The 20,918-nt window shown below is 44.5% G+C and overlaps 1 protein-coding gene across 3 annotated transcripts in view; it reads right to left on the bottom strand.

Annotated features, from left to right (window-relative positions):
- cpamd8 (C3 and PZP like alpha-2-macroglobulin domain containing 8) overlaps positions 1–20,918 on the bottom strand; it is a 100,488-nt gene that overhangs the window by 55,672 nt on the left and 23,898 nt on the right. For all 3 annotated transcript variants that reach the window (XR_012101765.1, XM_073068482.1, XM_073068483.1), the window contains 15 exons: positions 20,700–20,870; positions 20,023–20,151; positions 18,866–19,055; positions 18,289–18,461; positions 17,579–17,728; positions 13,840–13,998; positions 13,382–13,524; positions 12,235–12,297; positions 9,406–9,637; positions 4,026–4,179; positions 3,760–3,902; positions 3,331–3,382; positions 2,125–2,423; positions 1,256–1,481; positions 493–669 (listed from right to left, as the gene is read on the bottom strand). Coding sequence is in view for 2 of the 3 variants with exons in the window: in XM_073068482.1 (XP_072924583.1) it covers positions 493–669; positions 1,256–1,481; positions 2,125–2,423; positions 3,331–3,382; positions 3,760–3,902; positions 4,026–4,179; positions 9,406–9,637; positions 12,235–12,297; positions 13,382–13,524; positions 13,840–13,998; positions 17,579–17,728; positions 18,289–18,461; positions 18,866–19,055; positions 20,023–20,151; positions 20,700–20,870 (2,461 nt within the window). In the remaining variant the exon portion in view is untranslated. The remainder of the gene's footprint in view (positions 1–492; positions 670–1,255; positions 1,482–2,124; positions 2,424–3,330; positions 3,383–3,759; positions 3,903–4,025; positions 4,180–9,405; positions 9,638–12,234; positions 12,298–13,381; positions 13,525–13,839; positions 13,999–17,578; positions 17,729–18,288; positions 18,462–18,865; positions 19,056–20,022; positions 20,152–20,699; positions 20,871–20,918) is intronic.

The following is a 20,918-nucleotide window of genomic DNA, read 5'->3' as shown; positions in this document are numbered from 1 at the left end:
TGGATAAAACCTCACTTTTGCTGATCTCAGAAACAGCAATGTTTGCTCCTGTCCCAAGTTTCCCCGTTGACTTCATGAAGTATATACACAGCTATGCAACCCACTGGGGCAGAGAACAGAGAAGGTCCCTTCCTGATAGGACCACATTCCAGTGGTCATGGATGGATGATGTGATAGGCATATTCCGGCCACTCTTGTAAGCCCTTGGTTCATTTTTAGAGGTCACAAGGTAGTTCTTTTGTTCCTCTTCTCCCCAAGGAGGGGAGACAAGATTCCAGGTTCCCCTTTGAGGCCACAAGAGTTCTGGTTGTGGGGTGTGTGTGTCTCTCTGTCTGTGTGTTTGTGCACTCATGTCTGTGTCCATTGGGGTTTGGGTTCTGAATAAAGCTTCGTCTGCAGCAGACATGGGGCAGAAGGAGCCCCTCTCAGGGTCCCGGTGAAGAAACTCTTTGCTGGAATGAGCCACCCAAGGGTGCTGAGACAGGGACTCACCTTGCAGTAGGTAGTCGGTGGCCTCACTCTCCACCTCGGCGAACAGCTGCTTGGTCTTCTGTAGGTATCTCAACACAAAGACATTCGGGGCAAAATGGATCATGTTCTGTTCTCCACAGCCAAATGGAAGACGCAGAAGGTTGTCCAGATTATTAAGGGTGGGGCCCATCACATCACCTGATGGAAAACAGACAACAATGAGGGTTAGCAAATGCAGAAAGGTCACAAGGAAGAGAAACACATGCACATCCTTTCCAGGGAGAGACAGAATCCTAATGAGAGGAGGGTCCTCGAACCCCACTGAGTGTAGGTAGCCTGGGAGAGGTGGGTCTCAGAGGCATGGTGAGTATCTGCACCCTGGGGAGAGCAGGGAACCCAGAACTAGTGGATATCAGCATCTCAGGGAGCGATAGAACTTCTACCTCGCTGATTGGACAATAAACAAGAGCACTCAATCTGTCTTGCGTGTGGGGAAAAAACCCAGTGGGAAGACGCGAAGCCACCCTAAGTGATGGTATCACAAGTCACCTTAACAAAATTAGTTCCCTCTCTCACCCTGAATACATTGTCCAAGAGGAGCTACCAACTGTTGAGATCTGGTTCTGTGAGAACTGGCTGTTCCTAGTAACTCAGAGCCACTCAAAGTAATCACAAACCTCTTTCCAACATACCACACCCAGTCCAAGCCTTCCATCCGTCACTAGTATTTCATGATGAAATGGTAGTGGATCCTGCATTGCACGGGACCTGACTGTGCTGTTACCTATCATGGAAGCCGTGGCCCTCTCTGATCCAGGGACCACATTGTGCGGCACACCAAGAGTAAAGGCCTCATTGTGGTTCTCCTCCGATTCCTCTTTCCTCCAGATTTTGAACTCGCCCACCGAGCCCCAGCCCGTTGAGAAGCCAATGTATTTGACGTCTGGAACTTTGGCCAGTGCCCACTCAACAATCAGCGACTCATTGCTGGGCACCGCGCCATGGCCCACCTAGAAACAGAACAAGAGAACAGCTAAACCTTTGTTGATTAAAGATTCTTAAAGATTAATTCTATTTGTCACACGTACATCAAAATATACAGCAAAATGCATCTTATCAAATCAAATTATGCTGGGCTGCCCACAAGTGTCTCCATGCTTCAGATGCCAACATAACATGCCCACAACTCACCAACTTTTTGGAATGGGAGAAGAAACTTCTATTACCATCAGGTAGGAGGTACTGAAGCCTGAAGGCACCACCCAGCAATTCAGGAACAGCTTCTTCCCCTCTGCCATTCAATTTCTGAATGGACATTCAACCCATGAACACTACCTCACTACTTTTTTTAATATCTGTTTTTGCACTACTTATATAATTTAACCATTATAGTGTTACATTAACTGCTACTTAATCATATTGCCCACTACTAAAACTGCACCAGATTGTACCTTGGCTATTAAAGACAACATGAAAGATGATGACCTAGTGAGATCGGGGATCTCACTGACTAATGCCAAAGTGAATACAAAGCAAAAACGCCCCAGACTTAGAAACTGAAGGAGCATCAATCCCATGGAGGCTCCCTCTCATGTGAAAGGTGAAGGCCAAAGGCAGCTGTTTCCTGTGCATACCATGGAAACTGCCCCTTACCTGGACTATGCCAGCCTTCCAACGGATCCAGAAGTTTCGGAACTCGTCCCAGGACAGGATGTGAGGTGTGCTGGCGCTGACCACCGGCTCACCCATCTTGCTCACTGTGATCCATGTCCTCGTGTTCTGCTGCCCTCCAATCACAATCTCTACCATTTCCGCCGTGTCACGAGGACCCGTCGATAAGGCAAAGTGGGCATCATTGTGCGCTTTTACAGCCACGTCAAAGTGTGTCATCCAGGCCGGTTTCTGGATGTACTGGTACTCGTACTTGTTGGGGGTGGAGATGTGAATCTTCTCTGAGAAGACAAAGGGAATAATTTGGCCAAAGTATTGGAAGAATGTCAAAGTATTGGAGAGGAGTGGGTAGAAAGGTGGTTAAATGGGAAGACACTGACGTTGAGGATTATATAACAGGGGAACTTCAACAAATTATACTCATGTAGATTTTTAGGAGGCATTGGATGAAGTCCTTCATCACAGTCTGTTGGCTATTACTGAAGTTCATGAAATTGGAGGTAAATTGGTTGGAAAGGAAGTTGGGAAAAAACAGCTCTCCAAAAATTCACTGTGTTTATAAATGATTTAGAAGATGTAATAGAAAACTACATATCCAAGATTGCAGCATTGTAAACAATATGAATAAAAACATGAATGGATATCAATAGGCAAAACTGTGGAAAATGAGGAAACTGTGTAAAACTTTATGAGAAAATGATAAATAATTCCTTTTGGACCTAAAAAGATCAGAAAACTGTACTGTCCAAATAGTGAAAATCTGTAAACTGTGGACCCAAAGAAATGATTAACATGCAATGAGCAGGAACAATCAAGTCTGATAGAATGTTTACTGTTATCTCCAGAGTACTGGTAAACAAGGACTTGGGTTAGGGTTATACCAGACCTGGTGAGGTCTGGACTTCATACTAACAGTAATGCGTGCACTTCACAGAAGAAGCTGAGGTAGGGAAACGTATTATAGTGTTACTATATGTATTATAGTTAACCCTTCATTCAGAAACTTGACCAAGTTGGGAAATAAATTCACACAATTGACAATTTGAAAGGTAGAGAATTTAGTTAACAAATATAATGGAGTTGGTACGATTTGGATGTGCGATTGTGGGCACCTATAAGAAACGTACACTCCACCATCCACAGACAGAAATGCTGTTCTATCACGTCGACCAGTCTAATTACACATACCGTTGGGGCAGAAGAAGATGCTGTAGGTGTACTCCCTGGGCAGTCCTTCAGGCTGTGGAACACCAAGAGAGAAAGACAGGGTAAGACAATGATCAGTACAAAGTCCACAGAGCCAATTACCCCTCCACATTACTGAGTTTGCAGATACCTCCCCAGCAACTAGGAAAACTTCAGCATTATATATTTACAGTAACTTCAGCTTCCGAAAACACACCAATCATCTTGTATACCGTTTGCTGAACTGATGAAACCTCACTGATCTGAGATACTAACCATATTTCTCTCTCCACAGATGCTGCCCGACCTGCATGTGTAGCATTTTCTGATTATATTTTGGTCTTCAAGTCTCTAACATTTTGCTTTTGTACTACACTCTTTTGGGAGGTTTAAGTCCCAGAACAGAACACACAGCAGAAGGGGCTCTCTCACCTCCACCAGGACACGTCTCTTCACATAGTCTATGCCAGCCGGGTTCCTCCTGTCCAGGTAACTTTCATCCAGGTACCTGCCATTCTTCAGCGTCTGGAGCCCACCCTGGCAGCAGCTGCTCCCACTGTAAGCAAACCCTTTGGCTGTCAAGGTAAAGTGACAGGACTGTCAACACACTCTGATACGAACGTAATACGTGAACACAGCACTGGGAAAAGATGCTGGAAACAATCCAGAACTCTGGGAGCTCAGAATAAACCCCTTACCTGTGATGTTTGCAGGACCCAGCTCACTGAACAAGAGGACGATGGACGTGGGCTTGGCTTCATCCGAGCTGATGCACATCTTTCGAGTCAGGTGTCTCTTCCCTGGGTGCCCAATAAATTTAATTCCTTTTGGAACTGTAACTTTAACATGAACCTGGAACATTTGAGGAGACTGATCTTAACACCGTGCAATCATCCAGTCCATTGTCATCCCCACTCACAATAGAAAGAGTCTGCTGAACCTAATGTCACATTCTGGTTTATATAAATGTATTCTCATTCTCCTGGTACCCTTACTCAACCAAAATCCATCGGTAAAAATGAAAAAAAAACTTCAGATGCCCAAAAATGGAAATAAAACCAGAAAACGCTATTAATATTTTTAGTTCAAACACACTTCATCGGAACAATGGGATAATGACTGAAAAGTTAACTTTGTGCTTCTTTTCACAGGCACTGCCTAACCTGTTGACTGCTTCCATCATTTTTCTTTTGTTTCTATTTCAAAAATCCTTCTGCCTTGAGAGCTCAGATTAATTCCCAATATCAATGGCCTTTTATGGAGTGTTATACAGAGACCCATTGCCTTTGTGTGAGGATATGCTTCTTGACATCACCTTTGAGGTATTCTCAGAATATTTAAGTAGATAGATGAGAACTTCACCTGCCAAGAGACAGAAAGACACAGTCTAACTGCTGACATATAGAATCAGTGTGGACAGATAATTCATGAACGTAGAATGGAAGGCTTATTTTTGTGTTTTGAGACTATGAATAGAATGGCTCCAACTTCAGGACTTTGCATCTTGTTCTAGACACCACCAGCAGAGGGAAGAGTTTCTCTCACTCCACCCCATCAGCTTTAATGCTCTTCAACTTCTTGATTGCATCTCTCTTCCGTCTTTTAAATGAATGGATGCAAACCAAATCCATGCAATCATCCTTTTAACTTAACCCTTCAAGTCTAAGTATTAGTCCAGTGAATCGATGATGCAGTCCTCCTAAAGGAGTCTCTTTCTTGCAGTGTTCCCCAGAATATAACACAAGTACTACGGATGAAGTTGGACTATATCTTTATGGAACTGAAGCAAGGCTTCCTTTACATTTGAGTTCTTGGAATCCAGGGTTGTACAGAGCAAGTGGGTACAGTCCATGACCTATTCCAGGATCCTGCTGATACTTTTATCCCTTCATGATATAGAGGTGTCACAGCGAGACCACAACTGCCTTCAGAAATGGTGTGGTGGCAATCAGCCTTCTTCAGTCACTGGAGTCTGTATAATGGACGTACACTTTTTAGTACTTTTAGAGAGGAATTCAGGATATTACACAGTGATGAAAGAATAACAAAGTGTGTGTGTGTTTTGGAACATGCCGTAGGAATCCTGTTTTCAAATAATGTAATGCACCTGTCCTCTTAGGTGGTAGAGCTTACTGTTTTAGGTATTGTCAGAGTAGTTTAGGTGAGTAACTAATGTATTATGCAGACTACAACATGCCAGCTGTGGAGGGAATGGGTCAAAGTCAAAAGTAAAAGCAAATTTATTATCCAAGTACACAAATATCACCATATACAACCTTGTGATTCATTTTCTTGTGGGCATTCATAGCAATTACAAAAAACACAATGGAAAAAATGCATCCAACAGAACAGATAAACAACCAATGTGCAAAAAACAACAAAGTGTGCAAATACAAAAAGAAAAACAATAATAATAATAAATAACAATAAGTATTGAAAACATGAGATGAAGAGTCCTTGAAAGTGAGTCCAGAGGTTGTGAGAACAGTTCAGTGATGGGTTGAGTGAAGTTATCCCCTCTGATTCAGGAGCCTGATGGTTGTGGGGCAATAACAGTTCCTGAACTCGATGGTGAGGATCCTGAGGCTCCTGTACCTTCTTCCTGATAGCAGCGACGAGAAGACAGCATGTCCTGGGTGGTGGGGTTCCTTGATGATGGATGCTGCTTTCCTGTTTCAGTGCTCTGTGTAGATGTGCTGAATGATGGGGAGGGCTTGACCAGTAATGAACTGTGCTGTATCCACTACTTGTTGTAGGTATTTCCATTCAAGGGCATTGGTGTTTCCATACCAGATCGTGATGCAACCAGTCAATGTACTCTCCACAGCACAGCTTATAGAGGTTTATCAAAGTTTTAGATGATATGCCAAATCTTTAAGTCAAATCAAGTTTAACTATATATGTGTATATAATGTGTAGAACCATATAACGTATATAGAAACGAGATGTTTCTTCAAATTAGGATGTAAAGCACAGTAGTACACATAACACAGTAGTATGACAACTTCTGAAGGTACGAATAAAATCTACAGATAATCACACACAAATAACAGACTAAAGTGCATTAATTTTAAATACTGGAAGATATGGAACAGATTAATCAGTGACACTTTAAATATGATGCAGCCAGGAGTTCAGAAGCCTAATGGCCTGGGGGAAGAAACTGTTTTTCACCCTGACTGTTTTTGTTTATATGCATCAGTCTCCAGCCTGATGGTAGAAAGTCAAAGAGGTTGCTGGATGAATGGGTGGGATCTTTAATAATAAGTATGCAGCGCTCCTGATAAATGTCCCTTATGATCCTCTCAGCTGTTCTCTCAGTCTTTTGTATGGACTTTTTGTTCGATGCTCAACTGTTCCTATACCAAATGGAGATGCAACTTGCCAGGACGGTCTCAATGGCGTTTCTGTAAAACACAGTTAAGATGGTGGGTGGGAGCCTAGCTTGCCTCAATCTTCTTAGGAAGTGGAGGCACTGCTGTGCCTTCTTGTTCAGGGAGGTGATTTGAAGGAACCAGGTGAGGTCATTTGTGATGTGAACTGCCAGGAACTTGGTGCTCTTAACTCTCTATGGAGGAGCCATATATTCACAGAGGGAGATGGTTTGTCTGCACCTTCCTGAGGTCCACAATGATTTCCTTTGTCTTCTTCACATTCAGGCTTAGGTTGTTGTTCTCGCACTAATCCACCAGCTGCTCCACTTCATCTCTGTACTCCATCTCGTCACCGTTCTTGATGAGGCCAACCACTTAACGACACGCTTTGAGCTGGGTCTGTGACACAGTCATGCGTCAGCAGTGAGGACAGCAGCGGGTGAGTACACAACCTTGGGGGGGGGGGCACCAGTGCTCAACATAATGGGACAAGAGACTGACATGGACTGACTGCGGCCTTACTGTTAAGAAGTCCAATATCCAATTACAGAGGGAGTATTGAGACCCAGCAAAGCCAGTCTCCCCACCAGTTTCAGGACTATGATGATGTTGAATGCTGAACTGAAGTCTACAAACAGCAGACTGACATACGAGACCCCATTTTCCCAGTGGGACAGGGCAGAATGGAGGGCAGAGGCTATTGTATCATCAGTGGATCGATTTGAGCGATAAGCGAACTGGAAAGGGTTCAGTGTAGCCAGGAGAAAGGCTTTAATGTGCTCAAAGCATTTCATAATGGTTGATGTTAATGCCATCAGATGATAGTCATTGAAGCAGGTTACTGACACCTTCTTTGGAAAATTAAAAAAAAATGTCGAGGTACTGCTGTTCTTCCTTCGTAATGACACTTACATACTGGACCCAGGACAGATCCTCTGCACTAATAATACCAAAGAATTTAAAGTTGCTGACCCTCTCCATCTCTGATGCCCTGAAGAGGACTGGCTCATGGTCCTCTGGTTTCCTGAAGTCAATAATCAACTCCATTGCCTTGCTGATATCGAGTGAGAGATTGTTGTAGCACCATTCAGCCAGATTTTCAATGAGCAGTCTTTTGGGCAATTTTAACTCAACTGGGCAGTCTTTTTCTTAAGCTTGCAGCTGGTGCTGCATTAATTCAACCAAGTGGAAAATATTCTATCACAGTCCCGACCCAAACCTTCTGGAAAGGCTTTTGATGTTAAGAGGAAAGTCACTTACTACTGAACATACCAACTCTGTAGCCATAGTATTTATGTGTCTGGTCCAGCTGGGTTTCTGGCCAACAGTAAATCTCAGGATACCGAGGGCAAGAGACTTGGTGTTGTTAATGCCTTTGCATGTCAAGGGAAAGTTGGTGGTCCCTCCCTTGGAGGTCAAGTGTGGTATAAATGTTATTTTCCACATATCAGTTGATGTTGAATTAAATCTAGGTCTTCATGTATGGAGGCATTCTCTGATAAACTGCAATTGCAAGTAATCAACAGTGCACATCCCCTTGGTTGAACTTCCGAGGAAAGGAAAATTGCTGAAGATGATTGAACCTTGAAAAGGGACTCCTATAATAATGTCCTGGAGCAGAACGATTGACCTCCCAACAAGATCAACCATCTTCTTTTGTGTAAGGTGCCATTGGAGTGTATTCCTTTGAAGTCCATTGATGTCAGATTTATAAGAGCCTCTAGCTACAGAATTAGGTCAAATCCTGCCATGATATAAAAGACAGTAACTTTTCCTTTGCAATTTACCTCTTTGCCGTTATGTCCATAAGAAGGTCTGGAGCCCAGTGGCTCAATCAAAACCCAAACTGGGTGTTAATGTCAATGACATCTTCCGTCTCTTTGCTGACTATTGAGACTAGACCACTCTGGTAGGAACTAACCAGACTGGACTTGCTCTGCAGCTTCTAGACACAGCTTATCTAGGCAATTTTCCACCTTGTTGGGGAGATGGGGGCGGAACAGCAGTAGTTAGCACAATGCTTTACAGAACAGGGTTCAATTCCCATCGCTGCCTGTAAGGAGTTTGTATGTTCTGCCAATGTTTGCATGGGTTTCCTCTGGGTGCTCCGGTTTCCTCCCACAGTCCGAAGATGTACTGGTTTGTAGGTTAATTGGTGATTGTAAATTGTCCTGTGATTCGGCTAGGATCGAATTGGGGGATTGTTGGGTGGCAGGGCTGGAAGGGCTGGAAGGACATATTCCGCACTGTATCTCAGTAAACAAATATATATACTGTATGTAACTATACTAGTGCACGCCATTAACCCCAACCCATATGCTTACCCCAAAAATGCCCTCACCCCTCATCCCCAGCCGGCAGCACAGCAGCGTAACACTCTACATTGCCAATGATGAAGGGTCAATTCCCATTGTCTGTAAAAAGTTTGTACATTATCCCCATAACTGTGTAGGATTCTTACGGGTGCTCCGGTTTCCTTCCACGTTTCAAAGGCATGGGGATTAGTAAATCGTGGGCATGCTATGCTAGCCCCTGAAGCACAGCGACACTTATGGGCTGCTCTGCCACATCCTCAGACTGTGTTGGTCATTGATGCAAACGAGGCATTTCAATGTTCATGTAACAAATAATGTTAATCTTCATCTTTTCCTTCTCCATTCCCTTCCCCTCTCCCTCTTTCCCGATACGGCAGCTTTGGTCGTACCTCAGCGCAAGTCGGCAGATAGTTGTGGACCATGAGCGGGATCTTGGTTTGCTCGCCGCGGATCACGAAGCTGGGCAGGGTGAAGTCCACAAAGAAAGCTTTGAACGTGTGGAGCTCAGTGGGCTGTGCAAGTCCGAGACCACTCTCCCACGACAGGCTGACTGCTTCGGTTATCCACGTGGTGATCGAGTCCGGAACCTCCACACGTAACCGAGCCTCGCCTGCAGAATCACTATCAGAGGTAATGGCAATCACAGAACAACCAGTGAGACCGCTGGCAGGCAATTCACAATGAACTTTGTAACTGAATGACAGAGCTGGATACAGGTGTGTCTCCCCCCCCCACTTTACCAAGATAGAGCGTTCCTATGAAACCTTTCTTAAGCCAAAATGGCGTAAAGTAAAGAAAACAGGTTATTAATGTAGGTCTTTTGTAAAAGCGAAGTGGCATAAAGCGAACATTTGTAAAGCGGGGGACACCTGTAATTGTTGTGGGATTGACACAGGAGTCCATATTGAACAGCTTTCATACAGTCTAACAGTGCAATACATCAGGAGCTGTGGGTATTGGATAACATGTTATAAAGGCAGTTGTGTACTGGATGATGTATTACACAGGACAAAGGGTCAAATGGTCAGTGCATTACACAAGAAGTTGTACCAGGCACCTGCACATATTGATACAGAATATGATGTGTAACAAAGGATGATGTGTATAGGAGTCCCTGGATCAGATAAGCATTCCTGTGTTTTTGACAATGTGCTACATAGAAATACGTGCTTATCTGATGGTATGTTGCATAGCAATTTCGATCTTGGATCGTGTACTGCAGTGGAATCCAGTTAATTGGGCCACCAGTTAATCTGGGCAGCTGTTTATTTGGGAAACTCTTAAAGAAGAAAATCTAAATTGAGAAAGGAGCCGGGATTCCCTTCGTTTATTTGGGATACTATGCCACTTAGTTTGGGCAAGAGACTGTTACCAAACAGTTTCTAACTAGCATCAGTCATGTGCACTTGCTTGGCCGTCAGACACTACACTGTGCTTAAAGCAAACTGTTTTTAAATAGTGTCAGTTCTGTGTGTTTGTGTTCAAAAAGCAGCGATTTTTGTCACTCATAGTTGTTGAGAACTAAGCAGTAAGACAATTCAGCATTGTTTTGCTCACTGCGGTTTCAACCATTCAGGCCAGAAACGGCCGGGAGTGAAAGTGAAACAATTTCACTACTTCAACAAGTTAGGAATTATGGAGAATTTGAAGGTATGACAGTCATCTTAACTGTTACAATGAAAATGAAGATTTGGAGGATGCAGCCACTTAAATCATTGTATGAAGGCAGTCCATTATCTGCACTAGACGTATGGCTGTGCTGACTTTGTTCTTTTACAGTCAATCAAAAGAACATGGCAGATAAATTCCTCCGTCAATAACTATTAGGATCTAGTCTCAGTTTTATAGTGCTGTAGAGGTATTGGTAGTATTCTAACTTATTCTGTATTTCAGTTGATGGTTTCGTTTTAACACATTAATTGTTACTCAGTTAAACTGCAGTTTGTCCCTTTTATATCTTTTAAATATTTCCATGAAACTTTGGCCAATTTGGCTGCTTAATTGGGTCAAATTGTACCGATGTGTCCCCATTAACCAGAATCCACTCTATAATTGGGAAATGTGTTTATTGGCGAGTCTGTTACAGCAAACTGTGTGTACTGGGCGGCATGTTGTATATTGAACAGTGTGTTACACAAGGAGCTGTGCATTTTGGATGATCGGATAGTATGAGATAAGTAGCTGTGTGTATTGGATAATGTGTTAAACATGGAATTGTGTGTATTAAACAGTTACAGAGAATTAGGGATTTAGCATGGGTTACAAGGGAGTAGTGTGTATTGCATAGTGCAGCATAGCAAGCTGTGTTAATCGTATGGTGTGTTAAACACGGAGCTGTCTATCAGACACGGTATCACTTGAAGAGCTGTGTTTACTGGGCAATGTGTTATCCAGGCCCTTGTGTATTGGGCAATGTGTTAAACTGGAAGTTCTGTGTATTGAATAGTGACCGTAACTTGACAGAATATCAAACGAAAGCTTTGCAGTGCTGATTGTCAGGGTGCACAGGTGTACGAGTCTGACTCCTCATTGAGCCTATTGCCCTCAATCCTTCCCTCCCCTTATTCAGGGCTGTGAAATGCCGTTCCACTCCGATGCAAGCTGTGCTCTCCACCGTTTGGGAGCTTTGGAAGTAAATAAACTCAAAATTCCTTTCATCCTTTGGCCCAAAAGCTGGTAATGTTTTAAATTCTCACATGGGAACACTTAGCTGAGGAATGCAGTAATGGCAAAGCATTGGAAGATATTCTGGCAATGTGTTAAGTGCTTTGAAACAATATCTTTTGGAAGATACAGGCTCCACTAAATACTTCTTTTTTTGCACTGGCAGCCACAGTGATAACATCCTTCTTTTATTAAGCTACATTCTGCATAGCTTCCAATATTTCCTGCTCATCCACTTGTTCTGATTTATTGGGAAATAAATCGATCTGTGACATTCACAGACACAGAATTTCTAATCTTCTCCGTTCCTATCCCTTATACCCACATTTGGGTCAGCCCAATCGGTGGACCTTAGTATCCTTGGGGTCTTTAAATTTGACATTCAGCTAACTCTTGGCAGTAGCCTCCAATATTCTGTGGAGAAGCTGGATGCTTGTCTTATCGGGAGCCGGAAATCATATTGCCACTTTAGGGATTGTCACTAGGAATGGGATTGGCATCTATCCTGACCCACTGTTGCACTCTTGAATAAATCCAGTTTTTAATGCTTCTACCTGATGTTGAGACAATGCCAGATCCAGGTTTCTGGAAAAAACGTCCTTTTCCTCTTCTCAGCTCTGGGCAGAAAGAAATCAGCTACATGTTAGAGAAGAGCAGAACATCAATGGCATCTCGCAGGACAACGTTTCTCCCAGCCACCCCAGCAATAACGCCTAGTCTGCCTGCATTATGGCCAGCGCCAACTCTCCCTGCAGTCTCTACTTCCCTGGCAGCTCCATAATGTACTTTCCCTGAGTTGTTCGTCCTGCCCCAGAACCACCAGCCAGACTGAGGTTCAGGAGGCTGCGGAAAAACTCTCCGGCTAATTTTCAAGTGCAGTTCTGAGTGAGTGCAGCACTACCAGAAGTGCCAGATATTTAAGGAGATGTCTGACTGACGTTAGCACAGAAAGGCACGATTGTAAAATTACACAGCAAATTGGACCATTGACCCATGATATTTATATTAGATCTTTGAGAAAGCCCTTCACTTAAAGTCTTGATCCCCTTTACCCTATCCCTAACTTCTTCATTTTAGGTACGGTAAATAAGAAATTCTTCCACTGAGGCTCTAAATATTTCCACAATTATCAGCTGCCTTCTGTATTCACCACTGCATTACTGGAACCATGCATGCAGATGACATATCATTCAGATGAAACTTGTGCACAATTCCATATTTCCATGCAACATGGAGGGAAACCATTCATCCCATTCAGTCTCTGACAATTCAAAGAGCAAGTCCATACCTTCACTAATTTTCTCTGTAATCCTGCATCCCCACCAATTCTACCACCCACCTATGTGAAGGGCAGTTTAGAGTGGCCAGTTAACTGACCAACCCATGCATATTTGGGGTATGGGAGGGTACTCACATGATCACAGGGAGAACGCGCAAACTTTACTCAGGTAGCTCTGGAGGTCACAACTGAACCTAAGGCATCACATCTGTGTTAGATGTGCTGCATAATATTGACAGCAGCAACCAAAAATGTCTTGCTAATGCCTCTGTCCCAATGAGTCTGAAACTTAGTTACACCAAGAAGCCGTGGAGAAAACTACGGTCGACACTGCTTCTTTGAACCTCAAAGGAGACCCTACAGTTTTACAGTGAAGGATTAACCCATTCCAGTTAGTGTAAAACATAAAGATCTCCTCTTACCTAGGGCTGATCCTTGGTTGTAGGGCTGCCACCAGGGTGCCAGTGTGAGGCTGGAAGCCTGGCATGGCCTCGTCAGTGTACATCCCCCCATTCTGTCTGTGGTTCAGACTCACCACGTCTGTCATGACCACCAGGCCTGTCTCCTATGTAACCGGGGAAGCAGACACAGATCAAAGAATTGGTCTTGGGTAGAAGAGCAGAACAGTATCCACGAGCAAATCTGGGGACCTGTGCCCCTATGAGAGTCGGGGTCTCAGGAATCTGTATTGTATTAGGGCTGGTGCTTGCAGGACAATTATCAAGATTCAATACCTAGAGAACCTATCCCAGTAAGAGTTGATCCAACCCAATCAGATTCAGTGTCTGGGGCACCCATGTCCAAATGAGGGCAGGACGTGGGCTGAAAACAGGTCATGGGCGAGCTGAGATGGGGGAGGTTGCCGTGACGCGGTGCTTACGCTGAAGGCGAAGTGAGCATCCTTGGTGATATCCCAGTGCCAAGGGAACACGGATGATCTCCGTCTTCGTGAAGACAGCCCCGGCCACCAAAAGTGACCGTCCTCCTTCGGAATTCCAAAAGCATCAGAGACATCGTAATCGGCCAGTTCCTGAAAGATCTGGAGAAATGAGTGGACAGAGTTAAAGGCCAGCTGATGGTCGGTACACCCTGGTTTTGCCTGCAGATAAACACTACACAGAAGTAAGATAGCAGTGCTCCCTGGACCAGAACAGATCACAGTGTCTCCACACCAGGCATGTCCCATCTGCAACATCCATCGCCAAAGCCCCTTGCTACCAGAGTGAACCACTGGATACCATGTGCTCAGACTCCTTGAGAACGACTCTGAATTGATCAGAATTATACCACTCAGAGCAGTCCTGGGCACAACACCTTAGAAGGTATGCACTATACCTGAAGAAGTACACCTTCAAATGACCAAAATGAGACTGGGACTCATGAAATAGGCATCACTGACAAAGATAACATTTATTATACATCTTCAATTGCCCTCAAACTGAATTACTTGGTAGAACAATTCAGAAAGAAATTAAGACACAACCACTTTGCAGGTCGAGACAACATATGGATCACAATAAATCCGGACAAAAGGTTTCCTCCCCAAAAGGGCATTAAAGAATAAATAGATTTTGATGATAATCCAGCAGTCAACATTACTAAACTTTAAATTTTTACTGTTGGCTATTTCATTGAGATTTAAATTCCATGTCATATTGGGTGGGATTTGAACACTAAAGTCCAGAACAGGGCGCTGTGGTAGTGTAGCAGTTAGCGCAACACTCTAACACTCAGGCTGTTCCAGAGTTCAATTCCGGCGCCATTCTATAAGAAGTCTGCACATCCTCTTTGTGGAATGTGTGGGTTTTCCCTGGACATTCCTGTTTCCACCCAAGGACATTGTAAATTGTCCCGCGATGAGGTTAGGGTTAATCAGGTTTGTCAGTGGTTGTGCGATGTGGCTCAAAGGACCGGTAGAGTCTACTTTGTGCTTTCTATATAAATAAAATTAACAACAGTTCTGAGCTCTGATGCTGGCCATGTAACCACTGTGCAGCAGACCTGGTGCTATATTCCCAGGAATTGGTATGGATAGGGAAGAATTTAATTACAGCCTTCAAGACAGTAAGGGTGAAAGATAGCATAGACTAAGAATTAGAGAGCTGAATTAGCTCCTGGTTCTTTGTGTAGCCTTAGAGCAGGGGCTCCCAACCTTTTTTTTAAAAAAAAGGCCATGGACCTTTACCATTAACCAAGAGGTCCGTTGGGAACCCCTGCTTTACAGGCAAGACTCTTCTCTCTCATGTATGCACACTTGTAGAACTCAGGAGAGGGAAGCCAGACGTCCATAAGCCAGCAACCATTGGAAGAAGAGTTGGAGAGGGTCAGTAACTTTAAATTCCTGGATGTCACAATCTCAGAGGACCTGCCCTGGACCAATCATATAATTATTATTGCAAAGCAAGCACAACAGCACTCCTACTTCCTCAAGAGTCTGCAGAGGTTCAGCGTGTCATTGAAAACTTTCGAAAACTTCTATAGAAGTGAGGTGGAAAATGTGCTGACTGGCTGCATTACAGCCTGGTATGGGAACACCAATGCCTTTGAGTGGAAAATCCTACAAAAGGTAATGGAATTGGCCCAGTACATCACAGGTAAAATGCTCCCAACCATTGAGCACACCTACATGAAATGTTGCATAGAAAAGCATTATCCATCATCAAAGATCCTCACCACCCAGGCCAAGCTCTTTTCTTGCTGCTGCCATCAGGTAGAAGATACAGCAGCCTCAGGATCCCCACCACCAGGTTCAAGATCAGTTACTATCCCTCAACCATCAGGCTCTTGAACAAAAGGGGATAGCTACACTCATTTAAGGACTCTGTTACATTGCTATTTCAAGCTCATTATTTATTGCTATTTATTTATATCTGCATTTGCACAGTTCCTGATGTTTACCGTTTACAATTACTCTTCTATAGATTTGCTAGGTGTGCCCGCAGAAAAAGAAAACAACCTCAGGGTTGTATGTGGTGACGTACTCTTGAGTTTACTTTTGAACCCTCACCAGCACACTTACTGGATGTCCCTCAAACAACACCAGGCTGACTCACAGCGGTGACAGCAGCCAAGAGTAGCAGAGCAGAAAATAAGTTGTTTTTTGCTGGGAACTGGAAAGCAAGAGATGGCTGGTCCCCCTAGTCACAGTAATCTGAACAAAGGGGAACCAAATCAACCAGCATTCCCACTTCTGAACTCCTGTAATGAATCCAGCAACAGAAACAAAACTGCTAAGAACGGATAAGGAGATTGGGGCCAATGTCGAACCTTTCATGGTCACCCTGAGGGAAGTGCAGGAAATGATGTAAATGGTGGATTAAAAGAACACAAGTCTTTATTTTATCCCATTCCCATGAATAGAGGCTTCCAAGAGCTTGGCGATTTGGGAATCTTGTTTAGCAAAATCAAGGATAAAGTCTGATCAGATCTCATCCAGTGGCATGGTGTTCAGTCCTGGAGATGATGACAGAGTTTTGTAAGGACTACAGCCCAGCATTGTCAGAATCCCAGTCGGGTGGAGGGGATTCAAACAGACAAGTTGCACGCACTGGGCTTGAATTTGTGTCTACCGTCAATGACTGAGGAAATCTAATCAAGGACTTTAAAATGACCAAAGGTGTTAATGAAGTAGATGAAGTATGGAGTGCCGCGGTAGCTTAGTGGTTAGCACGACAATATTACAGCTCCAAGCGTTGGAGTTCGGAGTTCAATTCCTGCGCTGTCTGTAAGGAGTCTGCACGTTCTCCCTGTGATCGCGTGGGCTTTCTTTGGGTGTTCCAGTTCCTCCCCCCACAGCCCAAAGACGCAGCGCTAAGTAGACTAACTGATCAATGTAAACTGTCCTGGGATTAGGCTAGTGTTAAACAGCTGGGTTGCTGGCAACGTGGCTCACTGAGCCAAAAGGGCCTGTTCTACACTGTATCTCTAAATAAATAAATCTTCCCACTGGTGGATGTGTACAGAAGAAAATAGTAACAGCCATAATAGTAGAGCCAGACTATTCGGGGTGATATTATTTGTGATCAACTTTCAGGATTTTGAATATCATTCAAAGCCCAGCATTCATTGCCCATTCCTAACTGCCTTTGAAAAGGCACCTTTGGGAACTGTCACATTTATTGTGGTGAAGATATTACCAATATAGGTGATAGATTTCCAAATCAGAATGGTATCACACCAGAAGTTGGTTCCATTCGCCCACTTCCCTTGACCTTGCCTGGTGGTAGAGATCACATGTTTGTGAGATGCCATTGGAGAAGCCCAGGCGAGCATTTTATAGACAGTGTACACTGTACAAGACTTGCACTAATGGTGGAGGAAAGGGATGCTTAGGATAGCAAACAGGTGCCAGTCAAATGGTCTGCTTTGTCTGGATGGGTATGGAAATCCAAAGCTCCCTCCCCAAGTAAGATTGTTAAGGCTGAGTGTCAACTAAAGGTTCCACACTGGGGTTTAAATAGGTTTCTAAAGTTGGGAGATTTAAGTTAATAGAACTGAAGGAAGTAAAAGCATTTACAATGCAGAATACCCTGGCCTAAATAAATAATAAATCAGTCTGAAAGATGGAATGACCATCATACCAAGGAAGCGTGTCGGTGAGAGGGGTAAGCTGTGATTACCTTGTCAGTTGTGAGCTGGAAACCAGGTTTCAGCAGGTGCACACTCTTATCCACAGATGCAATGCAAACGCACGACCGTGCCTTGCCCTTCACCGTCACACTGATGGGGTCACCAGGCATCGTTTTGTTGGAGGAGAGTGAAATCGATACCTGGATATTTCAAACAGGAACAAGTCCAGCTGTCATGAATCCAGCACATTTAATGAACACAAACAGCCCCCACCAATTCAAACTTCATTGCACCCCCAAAACAAATGAAACACTTTCCCAGCTCCGGGATCTGGCACTGTTCTGGGGCAGCAGTGGGCTGATCTTGAAATTCTGATTCATGCTTCCAAATCCCCCAAAGGCTCCGACTCAGCTTCCCATTTCTAAAATCCCTGCTATCTAAACAGCTGTCCTCCAACCGATTCTGGACATTACTGAGTCTCCACTGACAGCCATGTCTTCAGCTATTTGGATCCTAAACTGGGGAATTTCCCTTCCTAAACCTCTACTTACTCCACTTTGCTTCCCCTTTAAAACCGTCCTTTGACCCAGCCCCCTAACTCAGTCATTCATCAAGCACGGTTTAGCCAGAAACAGGCCCTAATGCTCGCTCCACAAGGTGTAATTCAATGACCAATTTTGTCTGGTGACACACTGAAGCCTCCCTTTTGTTACAGGTGATACATACCTGTAAACAGTGACCCATGTTGTTGCTCACCCACCTTGTTTTCATAGGATGGCTGTACTGGAATCTGGATGCTGTCGGTGATGCCCTCGCCATTTTCTCGCACGTAGTACAGGAGCAGACGACTGAGTGGGCTCATGTCATGCGTGACCCTGAAGTGGAGGTAGGTCGTGCACACACCAACTTCACCGGCTGGAGACATGGCCCGCTCTGAGGGGAAAGCAGGGTGTTTAATTCTGTCCGTCTCCCTCTGTTTGACCACATTGTCCAACCACCTCGGCCTTCCACAGTGTAACAGTCCAGTTTCAACTCCGTCTATCTGTCCATCACGTCTCTCCAGTTAACCCTTTCCCTCTCACTGTCCTCCCTCCTACCAGCTGCTCATTCACTCTGACTCTCCCTCTGAACCACCCTCCCTCCTACCAGCTGCTCATTCACTCACTCTGACTCTCCCTCCCTCCATCTATCCAACCTCACCTTCTCTGATCCTCTCTCCCTCCCCATCTGGTCTTTTAACCACCCATCCATCCAGCACTCTCCCTGTCCTGTCAACCTTCCAACCCTCCCTCCATCCAGCGGACCGTACTCTCCGCCTGGCTCTCCCTCTGACTTACGGTTCTGTGGGGTCTGTGATGACTGCTTCTTCTTGTCAAAGATGACAGTGGCCCTCCTATTGCGCAGCCGGGTGATGCTGGCTGGCTGTACCCCGGTTCTCACGATGTTGCCCCGTGAGGCGATCTCAAAGTGTAATGCAAAGTCACAAGGACAGGTGGATTTCACTGGAATCCAGGCCTCCTCGCCCACCTGGAGCAGTCAGAGACGAAAGAGCATCCTCAGACACAGTGTACCAATGAGCCCACCCCCACAGGGCACCGAGCCTCCTGCAGCTAGTTCAGCAGCAAGAAAGGCCACAATCGGCCTTAGCACATTGGGCTCCATAGGGGACAGAGATTTAAGGTGATCAGATAAGAGACCTAGAGGGTTGCTGTGATCATGCATCATCTAAAGGAGTAGAGGAACTTTCAAAGGGAGCTAGATAAGTACTTGACTTACCCAGTAATGAAAGGCTGAGGGAGGACTTCATTAGAACGTTCCGAATATTATAAGGCGTAGATAGAGTAGACGCAGAGAGCAAGTTTCTAATAGTGGGAGAGTCTAGGACTACTGGGTGCTTCAAGGGTCCACAGGCTCCTCAGTTAATGGCATAAAAAAGGTTGGAAACCTCTGCTTTAGATGGACATCCCTTTAGAAATGAGATGAGGAGGAATTTCTTTACCCAGAACGTGGTGAATCTGTCCAGTTCATTGCCACAGATGGCTATGGAAGCCAAGTCATTGGGAATACTTAAAGCAAAGGTTAATAGACTCTTGATTATTAAGGGCATCAAAGGTTACAAGGAGAAGGTGGGAGAATGGGGTTGAGAGGGAAACTAAGTCAGCCAGGATGGAATAGCAGAGCAGACCGAATGGGCCAAATGGCCTGATTCTGCTCCCCTGCCTTATGGTCTTGACAGGAAAAAGTCCTCAGAGCTCAAGAAAAAGAACAAGGAAGTGGGACAATGAGAAAAGCTCCTTCAGAGGGGCAGCACAGACTCAATGGGATGAATAGATCCCCTGCAGGATGTGTATTACAATGATCGCATTTGCAAATGTTAATCGGTGGCTGAATGTTAGTTGAGGAGACAGGCTGTAGTTTCCAGAGTCACTGCAATGTTCTTCAATTCTGGCAGTGAGAAAGGGAAAACGCGATGCTACAGGGCATAATACCTCACCTGCAGCGCCCGCTCTGGCCCCTGCATCTGAATATGGCACTTGCTTGGTGAATACCAGCTGCTAATGGACAGGTAGCTAGGCAGGTACTGCTCACCAGCTGGCGTTCCATTGATGGCAGTCACCTTAGTCTGAAGAGAAGTAAGAATATAATTAGCAATGAAGCCCATGCCCTTTATCATTGGTTGTCTTAGGTGAAAGGAATGAGAGGTGATGAGAAACATTTCCACTTGCTGTCTATCGCCCATGGTCCATTGTGTCAAGTCTGAGTGAGCAACTATGTGTATGGGCATTCTTTCCAGGAACATGTTTTCATGTTTTCACATAGATTCAATGTATTTGTACAAGCACGGAAGTTTATACACATTATTGTGTCTAAGTACTTCTGTGTGAAAGGGAGAACACAAGGAAGTACGAATGTGTGTATGCTAGTTTGTGAGGATACACATGCACATGTGAATGTGTATGTGCAATAAACATGTGCATGTGTAAATGAAAATTTACTTTAAATTCCTAGGTGTTATTATCTCGGAGGACCGGCAGATTTGAGTATTAATCTATGAAGGCGTAAGTGGCTATGTGTGTCTGTGTATGCACGCTCGTGTATGTGTGCATGCACATACCCATGTATTTGTGAGGATAAGATTTCTCTCACCACGTGGCATCTTTCCCTCCTCACCTCCAGCCAGACATACTGGGCAGCAGTGGGGATAGATGGAATCTCAAACTCCACTTTGCTGTCCTCAGACACCAGTTCGCTCGTGTAGACATTGTCCTTTGGAGTGAGCTCAGCTTTGATCCGCACAGTGATGCCATTGGCAGGACTTCCATCGGGGTACGTCACCTCCACCTACAAGAAGAACAACAAGGAGGAATTTCTTTAGCCAGAGGGTGATGA

This window comes from Hemitrygon akajei, chromosome 16 (genome assembly GCF_048418815.1).
Source record: "Hemitrygon akajei chromosome 16, sHemAka1.3, whole genome shotgun sequence".
In the NCBI taxonomy this organism is placed as follows: Eukaryota; Metazoa; Chordata; class Chondrichthyes; order Myliobatiformes; family Dasyatidae; genus Hemitrygon; species Hemitrygon akajei.
This window is presented reverse-complemented; position numbering and strand designations above follow the sequence as displayed.